The following is a 20,645-nucleotide window of genomic DNA, read 5'->3' on the forward strand; positions in this document are numbered from 1 at the left end:
ATTAAAAACAAGTTAAAAATTTTTTTTTTAGTTTTTATTGTTTACACCTTTATAACTTTTTGTATGTATGACTAGGGTTGCCAGATGTCCCGATTTTACGAAGGAGAACTAAGTAAAAAAAATATTTTTACATATTTGGCGCAGAATTCTCCATCGTAAAATCGGGACATCTGGCAACCCTAGTATGACCTTGACAGCAATTAATAATATGCTGTTAGACATGAACCACAGCATGGTTAATAAGCTTATAGCATTAGACTATTGAGTGTACATTTTGATTCATAATGGTTACAATAAATAATAAAAAGCATTTATAATATATATTACAAGATTTAATGTTCGTTGATGGAGTATTGCGTTGTTAGTGGTGACTTGCAATATAGACTTCAAACTGGTCTGCACCTACTCATAAAAAATTAAATTTTAAATTTTTAATTGTAATAATAATGGTAGAAAGAAACCAATGCTTTTCAAAAAAAATTAGAAGAAACAGTAAATATAAAATGTTCTCATATAACTTCAAAAAGTTTGTCAATGTTTTTCAAAAGCTGGCTTTTGTCACAAGTTTTTCTTTACCCAAGAAATTCATCCCATCTTTTTTCAAACAGTATGCAACATTCATTATTTGTTGCTATGCAACAGTTATTATTTGGTTTGTTGTTTGAATAGAATGTTTTTACTAGTTAATGTTATAGAGTTTTACTATCAGTTTGATACCTTCTCTATCTTATTAGAAACCCCTATCAGCTAAGTATGGCACAGCTTCTATTTTTTGTTTAGTATTACTTAAAATAAACCCATACATCTGATTCTTTTATCATTCTGTTATATTTTATCATGGGTTCATTCAAAATTTTTTCAGAATTTCACAAAAGTTTGAAAGTCAAGTTTTTTGATTTTCCTTTGAGTTTTTTTTCAAGGCGTTTGATGTATACTATTTATCATTTTGAAAATGTTTTGTGTTGTAAATATGTCTTCATATCACTCTTCTATCATTTTCAGTTTACTACGTTGGTTTTTGCAGTTTAAAAATATTGAATTTAGATTATTTTTTGAATTTTTAGGTGCCAAATAAAGTTTTTTGTTGAAAACAAAACTTAAATGTGTTTTAAAATTCTTAAAATTATAAAATTATAAAAAATATTGACAATTACAATATTAACTAAAATAATAACAATAATACTAAAGTTATTTTAGATTTTAAATAGAGTACCACAAACCGGACAGTGTGCAAAAGTGGACACATTGGGAAAACTAAATATCTTCACTAAAAATAAATATATTTGCAAATTTTAAAAAAGTTTTTAATTTTTAGTGTGTGGAAAATTATAAAATTTCAAAAAAAAAATTATTAAATCATTGCTTTAATAAGATATTTAAGTATAAACAAAATCTAACCCTAAAAATCTAACTTTTTTTTTAAAATTAGGTTCTTAGCATGAAAGGTTAATAAGACAATTTAAAAACGAAGGAAGCTATTTTGTTGGAAATTTTCTGCTAATTCTGAAAATAGTTTTAGATTTTCAAAATCTTACTCCGTTAAAACGTTATGACAGAAACTAGGTTTTCTTTAGTTTTCACCTTAAACTGGACACAATAAATACCCCTATTATCAATTAAAATTTCATAGGTTAATCTGTTTATTATTTTTTCACTCTAATTGAATTTTTTTATTATGTTAAAATTAATTTATTTTATTATTTTTTTCACACTGATTGAATTTTTTCATTTGGGTTTTTTAAGTTTTCACACTTTTGTGTTAATTAATTTTGTACTTTTGCACTTATACTGTTGAAATTAAAGTGCAAAAGTACACATAATAACCACAAAAGTGCATCATTTCTTCAATTTCAAAAATCTCAATAAATCTGTAACTGAATTGAATTTACTAAACTTAAAATGGCAAAAAACAAAAACAAATGAGAAATCTTAGATTGAGGAGACAATAAAAAGCGCATTGCATAAGATTGAAAAAAATGAGTTGAGCTTAAGAGCTGCAACTCAGTTCTACCGCATAGCAAAATCAGCATTATCCGACTGAAAGTCAAATAAGACTTTAGTAGCTGGTAATACAACAAAATTGAGCCCTTTTATTGAGTTAATCTTGGTTCACCTTCTTCAGATGCTTGTGATTGTGGCTTTGGTAGATGATTAGATCAAGTTCAAAGTTTAGTGAGAGACTATTTAATTGAAAATGATGAAACGTATTTGATCAAAAAGAAATTTATGAGTTGATTACATGAGTTGAGGACTAAGTGAAAGAACAGCTACAAACATTACATCTTTGAGAGCAGGGTCATGCACATCAGAAATTATTGCCCGTTATTTTGATGTTTTGAAAAAACATTTTAGCAAAAATAAGTTTTAGTAAAGCCATTTGTGGAATTGTGATGGAACTAGTTTTAATGGTGATAAAGGCGATGAAACATAACCTAAAATAATTACCAGAAGAGGTGCAAAGCTTCTACTAGTATTAACTAAACAAAAATAATGAAAAAATAAACTACACTGTTCTTAATTGTTTTAATTCTGATGGATTCCTTCTACCACTTTTTTTTTTTTTTTTTTTTTTTTTTTTTTTTAAACATCTTCGCTTCCAACAAGGCTGCAAGCAGCCACTAATTAAAGTTGGAAGTTACTGTAAGAGAAAAGATGAAGATTGTAGAGCAAGATAACGATTGACGGACGATTTAAAAGATTGCAAATTATATGAATCAGGAAAGCAAGATGAAGGAAGCGAATTCCAAAGAGCTGATGTTCGAGGAAAAAAACTAGACGAATAAGCGTTTTTGGAGCACTTAGGAACAGTCACAGAAAAAGGATGACACTTAATTGAATGACGAGTAACACGAGAATGAATTTTAGTAGATGGCACAAGAGACGCTAGCTCTTTCGAGCAGTGCCCATTATAGTATTTGTAGAAAAGAGAAAGAGAAGCAACGTTACGACGATGTGATAATGGTTGAAGGTTGGCTGCAAGAGCAGGTCCAACTATGTTTACAATGCGTTTTTGCACCTTGTCTAAAAGAGAAAGGGCATCATTAGAAGATCCGCCCCAGATATGGCAACAGTATTCCATACAAGGCCGGATTTGAGATTTATAGAGGTAGAGAATAGAATCCAGAGTAAGAAAGTGGCGAGCTCGATAAAGAGATGCAACCTTAGCAGATGCTAATTTTGCAACCGATTTGATATATGGTTTCCAAGAAAGATTGGAAGTAAGAGTTAATCCTAGAAGATGAAGAGTAGGTGACTCATCGAGTACATCACCGTTCATAAATATAGGAAGATCTAAATTATTGCGATAACGATTGGCTGAAAAAAATTGAGTTTTATCTGAATTAAAGTTCACCAGCCACTGTGAGCCCCATGCTGTAGCAGAAGTGAGATCCTTTTCAAGCTCAAATGCCCCCTCCAGGCAATCAGAGGGTGTTGGTTTCTTATCACGACAAGAATAAATGGTAGTATCATCAGCAAACAATGCCACCTTAGATGTGAGAATATCTGGAAGATCGTTAATGTAAATTAAAAAGAGTATAGGGCCAAGGATAGAACCTTGAGGAACCCCTGAAGTTACAGAATAAGAAGAAGAGTGTTGTCCATCGAGGAAAACTTTTATGCTACGATTGGAAAGGAAGGATTCAATGATCTTAAAGATGTTGCCGGATACACCATAAGAAGAAAGCTTATGGAGAAGACCAGCATGCCAAACTTTATCAAACGCTTTTGAAATGTCAAGAGCGATGGCCTTAACCTCTCCACCTTCATCTAATGCACGATAAAACCTGTCAGTTATTACTGTTAGCAAATCAGCTGTAGAACGAGAAGATCGAAATCCATATTGATGGTCAGAAAGTAAGTTATTAGATTCAAGATGAGAAATTAAGTGTTTGTTAATTAAAGATTCAAAAACCTTGCTTATGATAGGAAGAAGACTTATGGGACGGTAGTTAGAAGATTCAGATCGCTCCCCAGAATTTTTGAAGATAGGGATAACAGATGCGGCTTTCCAGCAGGCTGGAAAACAAGACTCTGATAAGCACTTGTTGAATAGTTTTGAGAGTATAGACGACAGCTCTGGAGAACACTTCTGCAAGACAATAACAGGTATGTTGTCTTGGCCACAAGCTGTAGAAGAGTCTAGACAGGAAATCACTTTAGATACAGATGCTGAAGTGATATGAATGTCAAGCAATGAATCAACCTGTTTGTTGCCAATATAAGGTAGAACGCAATTAGTGGAATCAAGAGATGATATTGATGAAAAGTTTTTAGCAAACAGTTCGGCTTTGTCTTTAGGTGAGGTGACAAAGTCTGAACCATACAAGAGAGGTGGAATTATAGATTTGCCCTTATTATTGATATTATTAAAGATTCTCCAGAAGTCACGAGACCCTAATTTTTGAGATGAGATACGAGATTTCATGACCTGAGAATAGCGGGTTTTGGCGTTAGACAAAACCTTTTTACAGTTGTTTCTAGCAGTAATGAAAAGACGTCTGTTTTCTGGAGAATTGTTTTGCTGATAAATATGGAAGTAATGGTTTCGATTGGCAATCGCAGCAGCACAGTGTGAGGAAAACCATGGAGGAGAGTGAGGCTTGACCTGGAATCGTCGAGAGGGAATAAAAGATTCCATGCCAGCCTGAATCCACGAAGTTATATAAGAAGCACATTTGTCGACAGGAAGTTGAAAGATTTCTACCCAAGGGCCATCACGAAGAAAATCACGGAAAGAATCCCAGTCAGCTTTACTGTAGTTGTAAGAGGTTCGATAGTAGGGGTATTCAGGTGATGAAGAAGAATGAGATATTAGTTTTAAAGAGATCAAACTGTGATCAGAAGCACCTAAGGGTGAATGTGGAGAAACTGAGCACTGACTAGGATCAGAAACAAGACATAAGTCGAGTAGAGAAGGTAAATGATTAGGGTTGTCAGGAAAGCGAGTTGGAAAGTTGACTATTTGAGTTAGGGATTGAGAAAGGCAAAAGTTGTGGGCTTTAATGCCTGCAGAGTCACTGACACTAGAGCCTAGCCATTCAGAGTGGTGAGCATTAAAGTCACCGACAACAACTATATTAGCTGATGGATAAAGAGAGAGGGCTTGGTCAATATGATCAGAAATAACATCAAAAAGTGTACAGTCTTGAGATGAAGGAGATCGATATAGAACAAAGAGAAAGGCAATAGCGTGAAGTGGTGCTAAACGAAAGCACATGAAAGAATAGTCTGTGGATTCAAACCTAGTTTCACGACAAACAGGTGAATTCTTACGAATGTAAATGCCCAGGCTAAGCATGTGGCTATTGGAGTCTTTACGAATCAGAGGAAGATAACCATCAACACTAAGATCACAAGATGAGACAGCCGAACTCAAATTAGTCTCACAAAGAGCAAGTAGGTCTGGTGAACTTTGCAAGAGATAAGACTCAACAGAAGAAAAGTTACTTCGAAGACCACGAATATTAGTGAATGATAGGTTTAGAGAACTTGGTGATGATGATGGTTTTTTGTGTTTTATAGTTTTTGGTACTTTATTCATTTTTAAATTAGATTGAAGAACTTGACTCAAAGCATAGATAGTACTCAGAACACCGTTTAATAGCCCAAGCAATTGCCTCATTACTACTAATAAACCCTAATGCACACCAAAAGTACAAACAGGGACACCATCCATGCGCAACATGGCACTGTTAATACTTTGATATTTTTCAGCTGTTGATGGAATCAGCCTCTCTGAGAGCTACCACAGAGTTCGGGAAACCTGACTACCAGCCGGCCTCAGAACCATAAAACTGAGTTTTAGAGCTGTACCCTCATTAGGAGTTAATAGAATGAGTTGCCTAGTCATAAAAACAGTGACACAAGCAAACCCTTGCATTGAGTCAAGAAGATCCAGCATTCAACATCCTAAACTGGAAACAATGTATTAAAAATACATCTGCGCCAGCCTAATAGATGAAGAAGGGGTGCGAGGCTGGTCAACAGATAGAATCTGTTTACCCCTTAAGTCTTTGCCTAGGAGGCCTTCTACAAGACAGTAGCTGGGTGCATTTAACATCTGCCCAAGATGAGTATTTTTATCGAGACACCATCTCTAGCCTTTACTCAACCAAGAGCTTCAAGGCAGGGGGTGTTTTAAATCGGAGTTGGCATCTCCTAGCCTTTGCCTAAAAAGGCGTATCCTACAAGGCAGCAGGACATGAAGCAGATTGTACTGGGTTACATGTTACCAGTAGCAGGATAACCTGATCTGACAATAAATACCACTTTTTGCTGTTTACAAATCAAAGAATCGACTTTGATGATTGGATTAAAGGATCACCAAACACACCTTACACAACATCCACCTTTGGTTGGATGGAAAGTAATAAATTTTTGCAGTGGCTCAATGAAATATTTATTCCTCACATTCAAAAAATTGGTGGTCCAAATATTTTACTTTTGGATGGTCACAGCATATACATGTCATTAAGTGTAGCCTTAAAGTGATTAGAAATCAATATAACACTAATTTGCATTCCCGCCCAATTCATTTCGCATTCTGCAGCCTCTTGATGTTGGTGTATTTTACCATGTCAAATATGTTTGGCATGATATTTAAAAATAATTTTATGCTGAAAGTGGTTTTAGCAATTTGTCCAAAAAATTTTTCCCAAGTCTCCCTGCACAGTTGTAAAGAAGCAACAAAGCTTACAACCGTACTCAAATTATTACTAGTTTTGGAAACAGTGGACTCTTTCCATTAAAGCAAGACAACATCGACAAATCAAAATTACAAATTTGTCAAACTTTTAACAACACCTTAATAACATCATCAGCAGTTACAAAATCACCACGCAGCCCAAGTTCTTTGCCTCAAACTGCTCGACAAACACAAACCTTAATTACGCCTGCAACTCCAACTTCAATTCCAACTTTAAGTTTAACTTATCAAGAAAAATTGGTGACTCGTGTAAAAATCAGTTTTGAAAGAGCTCTCTTGAAGCAATTTCAATTCCAAAATGCTTACAAACATGCTGCAAAAAAAGCTAGAAATGTCAGAACAGTGGCTGGTCAAGTTTTTTTTTATTTTTTTAAACATCTTTGCTTCCAACAAAGCTGCAAGCAACCACTAATTAGAATTGGAAGTTACTGGAAGAGAAAAGATGAAGATTGTAGAGCAAGATAACGATTGACAGATGACTTAAAAAGATTGCAAATTATATGAGTCAGGAAAGCAAAATGAAGGAAGCAAATTCCAAAGAACTGATGTTCAAGGAAAAAAACTAAATGAATAAGAGTTTTTGGAGCACTTAAGAACAGTCACAGAAAAAGGATGAGACTTAATTGAATGATAAGTAACACGAGAATGAATTTTAGAGTCTAAGCAGGAAATCACTTTAGATACAGAAGCTGGAGTGATATGTCAAGCAATGGATCAACCTGTTTGACAGCTATATCAGGTAGAATGCAACTAGTGGAATCAAGAGATGATATTGATGAAAAGTTCTTAGCAAACAATTTAGATTTGTCTTTAGGTGAGTTGACAAAGTCTGAACCATACAAGAGAGGTGGCTTTTACAGAAGAAGCATGGAGAAGGAAAAGACGACACAAAGCTATTAAAACAAACATTGTTGAATTTGCTGCAGCAGAAGTAAAAATTCCTGCTAAGAAAGCCAAAAAAAGTACAAAACGTGCCCAAAGTTAGTTGAAAATAAAAAGCCAGAGATGCAAGTTTTATGAAAAACTTGCAAAAATCAAATTGCAGTTTGTGGCTTTGTGAGCCTTGTCTTCCAAAAAAATATATAAAAGACGAAGAATTCTTTTGCACGAAAAGTTGCAGAACCTAGTTTATAAGTTTTTATTTTTATTTCAAGTTTAAACTTGCTTATATTTTTTTATTTATTTTTTCTAGTTTTTTCTGCTTGTAAAAAAATATTGAATTTATCAATTTATCTGTTTTTTTCATATAATTTGGAACTGTCTGCTTTTAGAGACAATTTTCCAAAAAGCAGACACTTTTTAAAAAAATAAAATCTTATTTTCCATAGAAATTTAAAGTTAAAAATTTTTTTTTTTTACATTGCAAAATTGGTCTAGTAAACAACTATATTCCAGAAAAGAAAATCCTACAAATTCTCAATATTAAATAAAGTTATTTAGCTTTTTGTGAAGAGTGTCTGGTTGTGAAGTTGTGGTGTGTGGTTTGTGTCTGGTTGTGAAGTTGTGGTGTGCGGTGAAGTTGTGGGGTGCGGTACTTTTGCTGTACATAACTCTAAATTGTTGTTTTTGTTTTTTAGGTTTTCATTCAATTACAGAGTTGATGCACCAAACATTTTTTACTAATCTTTCTTTTACTTTATTTTTAAGTATCACAAAGAAGGATATTTTTTCTTTTCTTTAAATTCATTATTACATATATTTTTACACAATTAAATATATTTTATATTGAAATTTTATTTGATGAGGAGGTTTGAATTCAATAGCAACCTATTAAATCTGGAAATCTTTGTTTATCTTCAGTAATTTTGTAGTGATTACATTATAGGATGTTTATAAAATAGTTTATGGTCAAACAGTTTATTTTATTAAATTTTTTTTTTGAAATTATTGTACAAAGAAAATTCTGTAATAATATTATTCTTAATTATCTATTATAATCAACCTAATTATCATCATCACTGAAGTTTCCATGTAAGTTTAAAAATATACTTAAGTTTCTATGTAAGTTTGAACATATAATGAAGTTTAAATGTTTTAAATTTTGATGTTTGCTGTTTTTAAATTTTTATACACAAAATTTTTCTAAAGATGATTTTTTATATTGACTTAAAATGAATTTTTTAAAATTAAAATACAATTTTTAGATTTTCTTAGTTTTATATTGATATAATTATTTCTTTATAACTAATTTCTTTATTTTTCTACAGGATTTTTTTTTTTTTAATTCTTTTTTTTTATTGTTCTTCAAAAAAAACAATTTGATATTTACATAAAAACCAGTCTACTAGAAAATAATAATTTTATATCATATTTTATATCATAATTTTATATAATTATTACTTTCCGTATATTTGACATAAAGCATTAAACTTTGAAAAATTGAAGAATGCAATCAAATTACTTACATCTGGCTGATTTGGCAAAAAAATTTGAATATCGGTAAGCTGTATTAATATGTAAATACAATATAAGTAAATAATCCTGAGGCAGGCCAGGCTCCTTAACCTTGGTGAAGGTAAAAGAAAATTATAGTGTAAAATCACCATTATAATTGTTAGGAGCTTCTGTTACTAAAAAGAATTATAATTAATGATAGTATATATTTTATTGGTGAAAAGTTCTGGAATATTCTGAATTGATTTAATTTTTTTTGTTGAAAAAAAACTTATTTATGTTCTAAAATTCTTGAATTATATTCAGATAATTCTTTTTAATTAAATTTTTAATTGTATTATTGCATAGTTATACACAAGAAAATATATTTTAATAAAGATAAGGATGAATATATTTATTGATTATTTGAAAAATATTAAATAAAGTACTAACAATAATACTAAATTTTTTTTTTTTAAAGATGTTTGATAAAAAAATGAAAAACAAGATTATTTTCTTATTTTGCAGTGAGAGCATTAAACTTGATGACTTTAAAAATGTGAAGAAATATTTGGATTCTTTTCATGAAGTTAAAGAAGAAGATTTATGCAATTTATATCATTCTGTTCGCTTCTTGCGTAATACCTGCATTAACTCGAAGAAAAACCAAGACATCATTTTGTAAGTGAAAGCCATCCTGTACAGCAGGACGATTAGATGTTAGGCCAAAATGTTATACTCTTAATTTCAGGGTATATACATCTCCTAATGATGGACAACATATATATATATATATATATATATAATATATATATATATATATATATATATATATATATATATATATATATATGTATATATATATATATATATATGTATATATATATATATATATATATAAATATATATATATATAATATATATATATAATATATATAATATATATATATATATATATATATATATATATATATATATATATATATATATATATATATATATTATATATATATAATATATATATATAATATATATATATCAGTGCGTGCAAAGAATGAAATCGCCCAGTGCGATATTTCGGGCTTGTAAAACTGAAACACAATATTAACGAGTGCCATAATAAGCACTAGGCATCAAGTCTTCAAGAGCGATATTCAGGTTTGGTAATTGGTGCTTATGGGGTCATTCATAAATTATGTACCTAGATATGGGGAAGGGTTAACCAAAAGGTACCGGTGCGTGCAAGGAAAAAGGCGGACAATTTTTTGTTTGAATTTTTTTAATGTGAAGCTCGGGATAACATTACAAAACAAGAAAGAGCAGCGATTACAGAATTACAAGAAATGAAAGTCATCAAAAAAGCTGACAAAGGTAATACTTTAGTTGTAATGGATTCAACATATTATATTAACAAACTTGAATATCAAGACCATTTTTTTTCTGTTAATACATATGAAAAAATAAGTTCTGAATCTGATAAAATAGTTTCTAGCAATCTTAATTGCTTATAATAATAACTTGCTTACAATAATAAACTTATTAAATTGATAAATAAACATAAATGCCTCACGAGGAATGAGACAAAATATATCACAAGCTTCAAATCGAAATCTAGTAATTTCTATGTATTTCCTAAAATTCACATATGTCAAGAAATCATTAACTAGGTAAAAAAGTCTTTATTTATTGAAATGAAACTACCAAATGATCTTAAAGGTAGACCAATTATTGCCGAAATGAATTCGTCAACATCTTATTTTAGTCAGTTTTTACATATAATTTTATCACCGATTGTAAAGAAACAAAAATCTTTCATTAAAGATGACTTGGATTTCCTCAGAAAAATCTCAAGAGAGTTTGAATCACAAAGTCGTATAATGACATGCCACATTGTTAACCTTTACACAAGCATTTCACATTATCTTGGTTTAAAAGCCCTAAAGTTCTGGATCTTTAAATATAAAGAATTGATAGATAAAAGATTTACACCTGAATTTATAATTGAGTAGGCATTTTTTATTTTAAATAACAATACTTTCATATTCGATAAACAATTACTTCACCAAACAAATGGTACAGTCATGGGTACAGATTTTGCACCAGATTATGCTCGTCTAACTATCGGATTTTTAGAAGAGAATATTCTTTTTCCAATAATCCTACCTCAGTATTTTTATAACTGTGAATTAGAGGATATAGAGACATTTTATTTTAGATATATTGATGATGATTTTATAATCTGGCCAAAACATCTTGACATCAGAAAAGTTCAAATTTCACTTACTAGTTTAAATGATTCAATCAGTTTTACAACTGATTTTGGCAAGGAGTTTTCTAAAAAAAATTAATTGACTTTTTAGACATCGCAATTATTCTTGAAAATTACAAAAAAATTTAAACAAACATTTATTATAAAGAAACTAACACTCATGAATACTTAAACTATTACAGTCATCATCCATTTCACATCAAAAAGAATATTCCTTATAATTTAGCTAAAAGAATAATTGTTTTTACATCTAATTATAAAATTGAAAAATGTTGTCTAACAGAACTTAAGTCATGGTTGAAAGATTGTGAATATCCTGATAAAATCATAGATAAAACATTCCATAATGCAAAACTACTAGGACCAGCACCACAAAAGAAGTCTAAAGAAATATTTCCTTTAGTGACAACACTATAGCAATCTCAATTGTCAACCTTTAATCTCAGAAGCTAACCTTTTACTCAAAATATCTCATAATGAAAAAGTCAAAAATTTTTTTTATAATATTCATCCAGTATTAGCATTTAAACAACCTCCTAACTTACTAAGAAGACTTACTTCTTCAAAAGTTGAAGCAACTAATGAGAAGATTAGCATATTTAAATGCTCAGACATTCGGGGTAAAATATGCAAACTCTACCTTCAAGAAATAGATAAGTTTGAAACATCTAATGGTACTATTTGGAAAATAAAAAATCACATCACTGCAACAGCAAAAATGTAATTTATTACCTTAAATGTTTGTCATGCAAAAAACAAGCCACATATACTGGTAAAACTGACAATTTAAGATTACGAATAAACAAACATATTTCTTGTTGCAGAACTGATAGGTTTGACAACCATGTTTATATCTGTCAACTTTCCCACCAAAGTGTAATTGAACCTTTTTTCCAAATTTTTGTTTTCCTTGAGCTTAACAATGAAAGTTTTTTGTTATCATATGAAAAGTGTCTGCACAAACAAAAACATGATACTTTTAATTGATACTTCCTGCGTATTATTAGAATTTAATCCATCACAATAGTTACTCATAGCAACAATCTGCAATTTAAATTATTTTTGTTTTCAATACATAAATCTTGCAATAATACCAAAACTCACTACTGATGATTTTTTGAAAGGCCTCTAGGGCTTAATTATATAGTTTGATTAATTATATAAATATAAAAATATATTGTATTAGTGTATTTTTTGGATATATATATATATATATATATATATATAAATATATATATATATATATATATATATATATATATATATATATGTATATATATATATATATATATATATATATATATATATATATATATATATATATATATATATATATATATATATATGTAAATATATATATATAGATTGTTAACATATTGAATGATGATTTAGAGGGGTTAAAAACTAGGACTAAATTAACTCTTTTAGATATACACCAGTTAATTTAACTTTCATTAAGCAAGTGTCTTTTCTACGAAGATAAAATCCGAATTTTGCTTAATTCAGGTCCAATTGGTTTATCGTTGATGGTAGTTATAGCTGAAGCATTTTTGCAAAATATGGAAAAAAGAGCCCTTAATATAGCCTTTGTTAATTCATTCCAACCAATAACTTAAAAAAGACAGGCAATACCCATGCTCGCTTCGATTTAAAAGAAAAACAAGAACTGTTTTTTAAAATTTTAAATAAATAAAACCCCTCCATGAAATATATTTTTGAACTTGAAAATGAAAGAAAAAACTTAACTTTTTAGATATTTCTATTACAAATACAATGAATGGATTTTATAAATTTCAAATACACCGTAAGAATGCGATAACCAATGTTCAAATAAAACCAAACTCTAACATCAATCCAAGCATAATCACTGTCGTCTTTAAAGGATTTCTATGTTGAGCAAGAAATTGATTTCCTCATAAATACATTTTTTGAAAACGGCTATAACAAAAGTCATCTTATTAAAATAACAAAAAACTATTTAGACCGCGTTTCAAAAAATACTACATCTAAACAATTAGATAAGCAGTTTGTTAAACTACCTTGGATATCTATTATTGGCCCTCAACTCCAAAGAGAATTTAGAAAACAAAATATCAGAGTTATATTTACTTCAGCTCCCAATTTAAATAACACACTATGCAACAACAAAACAAAACTACCACCAAATCGGGTGTTTACGAACTTAAATTCTCATGCAGAAGTATATATATTAGTGAGACCAAAAAGAAAATCATTTCAAGAAATGCGGAACACCAAAGAGCCTGTAAAAATCAAAAATGGTAGAGTTCAGGAGCCACGGAACATTCTAGAACATACCATGGTACTTTTGATTGGCTGAATCCTAAGACCTCGGCAGTCATTCCAGAATACCAGATAAAAAAAGTTTGAGAATTCCTGGAGATTTGTGTTTTTGATCAACAATTTTTAAACATCTTATCTTGAGTCTAATAATTTACTCTCTGACAATTAATATGGTTTTCAATCTTCTCATTCTTCGACTGACCTGCTAACTGCTGTAACTGAAAGATTCTATTGTGCATTAGATGGAGGTAGCAAATCAAGGGCTATTGCTCTTGATATATCTAAAGCTTTTAAAAAAGTTTGGCATGCTGGTCTTCTCCATAAGCTTGCTCCATATGGTGTATCTGGAAAAGTTTTTGAGAATCAAATCATTTCTTTCTATCTGCTTTACTAAAATCTTCCTTGTAGGCCAACACTCTTTTTTTTTTCCAGTAACTTCTGGAGTATCTCAAGTTCTATCCTTGGTCCTGTGTTATTTCTTATCTACATTAATTATCTTCCTGACACCTAAAGTGGATCTATTTGCTGACAACAACTTTATACTCCAGTCTTGACAAATGGTATTCTTTTTTTGATTGCTTCAAACATGCAGCTGATCTTGAATTTGATCTCACTTTTGTAACAGCTTGGGGCTTGAAGTGGCTTGTAAATTTTGACACTAACAAAACTCAGTTGTTTACTACAAGCAACTGTCACAATACTGTCCACATTCCTATATTGATGAATGGCAACCCACTACTTTATGGCAAGTCCTCTTCTTTACGTCTTCTTGGATTATCATTCACTACTAACCTCTCATAAAAACCACATATACTATCGATTGCAAAGTTGCAATCAATTGATGATAATGATGGTGATGATGATAATGGTGATGTTAAGGATGATAATGATGATGATGTTGATGATGATGATGTTGATGATGATGATATGTATGTGAAATGTTTTCTATGAGGCATTATATTATTAAATTTGTTTAGATCAGCCAATCTTCTTCCTGCATTTATTAATATTTTGAAAAAACTATTAGATATGCAGTTGGTCTTGAAAAAAGGTATATGCTAGATATTAATATTGATTTTTTATAGAACAATATTGACTAAAAGTTCTTTAAAGGTTAGTCCATCCAGGGTTCTTTTTGATTTAGAAATAATATTTACTAAGAGTTTTTGTTTTAGAAATGCTTTTAAAATGCAATAAAGTATGCATGGAGTTCTTGGGAAATTTGGTTGTTCAAAATAATGCAGCTGTCAAATCTGTTTGGGATTTATGTTCATCATATATGTTATTGTATAAATGTTTAATTGATATTCTATTTTATTATTTTTGTTTTAATTGTTGATGTTACAATAAAAAGTTTTATAATCATATATATTATTTTTAATGTTTATATATAATTAGTATTGGTAATATACAGCTATTCACAAAAGTTTAAACAATTACAGAATTTTAAGATCTAAGCTTCGGTTTTTCTTAAATAAAAATCTAACGGAAATAGATATCAAAATAATTTTTTTTCCAATTTGGTAAATAGGTTATTTGTTAATAGAATAAAAAGAAGGTTTCGACTCATCACTTTACTCAGAAATTTCATTAAAAAGTAGGTGATACTAATTAAGAGGTGTCTCAAAAGTTTAAACAATTTTATTTACCATCAATTATTTGCTAATTAATTGAGGACAAAAAATCACATAAACGTTCAAATAGGCAAAATACTTCACATTTCTGAATATTGCGTTCGAAAAACCATCAAGACCTGGGAACTTACAAAGGATGTCTCCGACTTGCCGCGTACTGGGAGACCATCCAAACTTAGCAACTATGACAAAAGTGGTATATTCAGAATGAGCAGAGAAAACCCCAGACTCAGCTACAAAAAGTTAGCACAAATCTTCAACGAGTCAAAAAATAATCCAAAAGTTAGCAGAGAGTTTGTGAGACGAACATTGTTGGACAAAAGTATCGGAACGTACATAGCTGTTAGTAAACCTATTTTTTCAATCACGGATAACGTAAATGACAAGTGTGGTCCAAAGAAAGGCTGGACTGGTCTGTAGAACAGTGGGCAAAAGTTATTTGGAGTGATGAAGCTAGTTTTCAAGTCGTAAACCGCAAGGGAAGAATCAATGTCAAAAGATTTGCAACTGAGAAATATTCAGACAGGTTTTTGCAACGTTGTCGACAAGGCGGTGGAGGTTCGGTAACTTTTGAATGAGTACTGGCTGAAGTTACCTCACGTGATGTGGATGAAATTAGTTGAATCAATGCATAAACGAGTTTATCTTTGCTATAAAAACTTTGCTTTTTTTTTTCATTTTTTGTTCGAATGTTGCAATTCGTTTAAACTTTTGTGCTTCTTATTTTTTCTATATGATTTTTTGTAAGTGTTTTTTTCTAACTAAATATTAAAATTTTTATAATATGTTCACATTCATTTTAAAGCTAATTACTTTTCTTTAATAAATAAAAAAATTAATTCGATATCATTTTACAGTTTTTTTTTATTCAACAAAAACCAAGCATACTTGATAAAAATTCTGCAATCGTTTAAACTTTTGTGAATAGCTGTAGTAAAGAGTGACTTAACTCACCTAAATAAATTTAATAAAAAGTAAAATAAAAACTAGATACAAATTACTATAAAAAACTATTATGTCTAATTGAGAATGTAAAATATATCAGGTTATATTGTAGCATTACCTTGTTAATATAACCTGATATTTGTTAACATTACCTTGTTAATATGGAATGACAACCTGTTAACCTGATGTTAACCTGATAACATGGACTTATCTTTATAATATGAAATTTGATCTTTTATCAGTTAAAATAGTTTTTTTGTTGTTATATTATTTATTTTATTGTATTATATTGTATGTTGTTATGTATTTGTTGATTGATGGTGGTTAAGAGGGTGATGGTGTTGTTGATGGTGATGATGATGGAGATGATAATCATTTTAGTAATTAGTTAAGCAAATATATATATATATATACATATATATATATAGTGGTAGGATTCAGCTGATTTGCACCGGTTCAGTAGAACTGTTTCCTAAAAGTTCAGTAATGTATTCATTGATTTTGTTTTTGTGTGACTTGTGCTTATGTCTTCATTTTTACTTGGAAATTTAACCATTAAGTAATAAGTATTTAATTTAACCATTAAGTAATTAAAACCATTAAGTAAACCATTAAGGAAATTTAACCATTAAGTATTTAATTTTGCAACCCTTAAAATTAATGCAATGGAAAGACAGCAGTGTGTGATAGATTTTTTCATCAAAATACAAAAATTGGAACCTGTTCTTTACTAAATGGCTTTGGTTGATACAAATCCATTACAATCGCAACCTATTCAACTTTAAGAAAGCAGCACATCAATAATTGAGACAAAAACTGATAACAACTTTAACACTAAAGATAATCTTCTTCAATGCTGGTCTGTGCAACAATATAAGAACTTTAAAGACAAATATGATGGAATGATAATTTCAAACAAGAAGTTGGGTCGCAAATATTATGCACAATGTGATTTTACAAGCAAAAAAAGCGTACACACTTCAAAAGAGTGCATGAATCATCATACTTCAATAGCAACATTTTTTGTCAAACTTGTTGTATTAGAAAAGCAAGATGCAGAAACAATATGCTCTTCAGTAATAGAAAGTTAAATAATGTTAGATTTTTTTTTTTTTTGTTAATTCCCCTCCTCAAGGCTGAGAAGGCCACTACAGAAGAGGAGGCTACTTTATTGTGGTTATAACCCTCTCTCAACTCTATAACTCCGAAACACGAACCTTGGCGAACAAGGTCGTTGCACGGAGAAACAAGCTAATATTACTAATAACTACTTAGAAAAAAAGTTGATTGGATTCTGCTCCAATTGCGCCAACATTATGCTTGGAAGAAAATCTGGAGTAAGCATGAGGATTACAAAACAGTTTCTCCAGCTTGTTGTTTGGATGATTCTATAAATCAAATAAATCAAGTAAATCATTTTATAATTTTCATTGATAAGATATACACTATTTTTGATCAGTCTAATAAGAACTGAATTGAACTTTTCAAAATCCGAAGAATTGAAATTGATTTTTCCAAAGAATTGAAATTGATTTTATAAAGATTGGTAGAGTTTTGGACTCAGATTGGCTGCCTGTAGTTTAAGACCTGTCCTAGTTATTTGGCACGCTTATCCAGCACTACATAAGTATTTTCATTCAAATAAACAGTTCTTGGGCATGGCTACTTGTCTTGAAAAAATATATTTGTTGAATGATTTGGCATTGATGGTTGATATTTTAAACAAAATTTCACTTCTTTCAAATGCATTACAGGCAAGGAAATTAGATCTAATAAACACTGAAAAGCTGGTGATAAGATCTATTCAGGCATTTCAAGAGCTTGAAAAAGAAAAGGGTCCATATGAAAAAAATATTGATGCTTCAGATGCCTTCAAAAATATAACTTTTGTAGAAAATCGATTCATCAGACTTCCTCAGCAAAAATTTTTAGAAAACATTATAATGAATTTTAAAGAGACTAATGGACTGTGATCATTTAAAAGCAGGATGTAACTAAATTCAAGACACAAGTAAATTACAATTTCTCAATATTTTGGAGCCAAATCACTGGAATATTTCAGAAGTTTTTATTCCGTGAAAGCAGTTAAAGAACATTTGCCAATATTTACTGAGATTTTTAAGTATCAAATTGATATAAATCATTATAGAGATTTTGTGGAAAATGTGTTGAAAAATTCCAAGAAATATGCAATTCCTTACAGTGTTCAAAAAGCTGAAAATATGGTTGCAACAACTACTTTAAGTTCTGCAGAAGCGGAAAGAGGCTTCTCAAAAATGAACTTAATATGCTCAGATAAGAGAAGTGGCTTTACTGTGTCTAATATATCGAATATAATGACTATTAATCTAATTGGTCTATCTGAAATAGTGAGATCCTGTTACTGTAGTAAAAAGGCGGCTCAGAATTAATCGCTTGGCTGATGATACACAGATAAAAGCGAAGCAAATTGCAATAAAGGATACCAATCAAAATGCAATATGGAAATATCTTAAATAATACTTATCATTTATGTTTGTACGATACAATGAAAATTTTATAATTACTATTTATAAATTTCTTTGTAACATAACGGGTGATGCGGAAGTTATCGGATAAATCCTAATTTCATTATTTGAGCATAATAATTAGTTTCTGTGGCTTATCTTTAATTTTATGCACAAAATGAGGTTAAATGCAGCTGAACGAGAATCTTTTCAAAAGCAACTAAAAATATTTTTTGTAAATAAACCTAATATAAAAACAAAAAAAATCGTAAATCATTTTGAAAAGGAAGGATTTGCTCGAAGTACAATATATGATAACCTAAAAAGACTTGAAACTGTTCAATCGTTTTCTGATAGAAAGCACCCTGGTCGTCCGACATCCTGGACTAGAGAAAAGAAAGCCAAATTAACGAGACTTGTCAACAATCGAAAAGGGGTCAGTCAGGGAAAAATAGGTATTAAATTCAGTGTAAATCAATCGACAATTGGTCGTCAGTTAAAAAAAATGAATATTAAATATAGAAAACGTGAAAAGACTCCAAAGTACACTATAGAACAACAAATAAAGGCAAAGAAAAGAAGCAGGAAACTAGTTAACCAACTCTATAACACAAAATCGCTTCTAGTCATCGATGATGAAAAATACTTTTGTTTTGCAGGGGACAACATGCCTGGAAATTCTGGATACTACACAAACAACAAAAAGACATACCCAGAAAGTGTTCGTTTTATAGGAAAAGAGAAATTTCCAAAAAAATTATTAATGTGGATAACCATATCTGACCGTGGTATGTCCGAGCCATTGTTTCGCACTTCCAAGGCTGTAGCGATCAGTTCATCAATCTATATTAATGAATGTTTAGAAAAACGACTTTTTCCATTTATTCACAAGTATCATGGAGACTTTAACTATTTATTTTGGCCAGATTTAGCAAGTTCTCATTATTCTAAAGATTCTCTAAATTGGATTGACCAATATGTCTATTACGTTGATAAAGAATCCAATCCCCCAAATGTGCCTCAAGCACGACCAATCGAAAATTTTTGGGGACATTTGGCACAGAAGGTTTACGAGGGAGATTGGCAAGCTTCAACAGAGCAAGTTTTGATTGATCGCATTAAACTAAAACTACAAGAAGTTGATTTAAACTTTTAACAGTTGCATATGAAAGGCGTCAGAGCAAAATTGAGATCAATTGCAGATGGTGGTGTTTTTTCATATAAAAAATAATATATTTTTATTAAAAGATAAATGCTTTGTTTAAAAAAAATATAATAATAGTTTGTTTTTTTATTTATAAATAAGTTATTGACGATTTTATTTTGTCCGATAACTTCCGCATCACCCTTTAATTAATAATCCATTTTTGTAATTCTTTATGAAACTCTTTATTTTATCCATGTATGAAATAATACTAGTTTTGGTATTTAAAAAAGTTTACTATTCTTAGCAGGAGCACACAGAATCGGAAAAAATAAATAAATATATATATACATATATATATATATATATATATAAATATATATATATATATATATATATATATATATATATATATATATATATATATATATATATATATATATATATATATATATATATATATATATATATATATATAACATAATGAATTTGACAAAAGTTTCTGAGAAATTATATAGATAGTTTAACTAAAATCAGTATTTTCAAAACATAAAATTTGAATTTATGTATATTTTGTTAGTTTTTGGCTTTTAAATTGATGTTTTTCTTTAAGTCATATTATGTCAAACATGGATTCCCATGGGAAAGATATCACTTGCATGGTTTTGTTTAACTGTTTGAAAGAAAGGTATTTTATTAGATAGTTTTTATATCATTATATATTTATTAATTATTATAAATAATAAATCATTGTAGATGCACAAAAGTTAAAGTTGTTTATATATAT

General features: G+C 29.8%; 1 protein-coding gene across 2 annotated transcripts in view; it reads left to right on the top strand.

Moving 5' to 3' along the window:
- The first annotated feature begins 9,020 nt into the window (after positions 1–9,020).
- Positions 9,021–20,645, top strand: part of LOC100206609 (ataxin-10) — a 40,303-nt gene continuing 28,678 nt past the window's right edge. Inside the window, exons 1-5 of one of the 2 annotated variants that reach the window (XM_065814703.1) lie at positions 9,021–9,145; positions 9,608–9,760; positions 14,627–14,700; positions 14,825–14,936; positions 20,472–20,546. In XM_065814703.1, the coding sequence (XP_065670775.1) occupies positions 9,093–9,145; positions 9,608–9,760; positions 14,627–14,700; positions 14,825–14,936; positions 20,472–20,546 (467 nt within the window). In that variant the 5' untranslated portion in view covers positions 9,021–9,092. The remainder of the gene's footprint in view (positions 9,146–9,607; positions 9,761–14,626; positions 14,701–14,824; positions 14,937–20,471; positions 20,547–20,645) is intronic. The other variant, XM_065814704.1, reaches the window with a different exon arrangement.

This window comes from Hydra vulgaris, chromosome 12, assembly GCF_038396675.1.
Source record: "Hydra vulgaris chromosome 12, alternate assembly HydraT2T_AEP".
NCBI lineage: Eukaryota > Metazoa > Cnidaria > Hydrozoa > Anthoathecata > Hydridae > Hydra > Hydra vulgaris.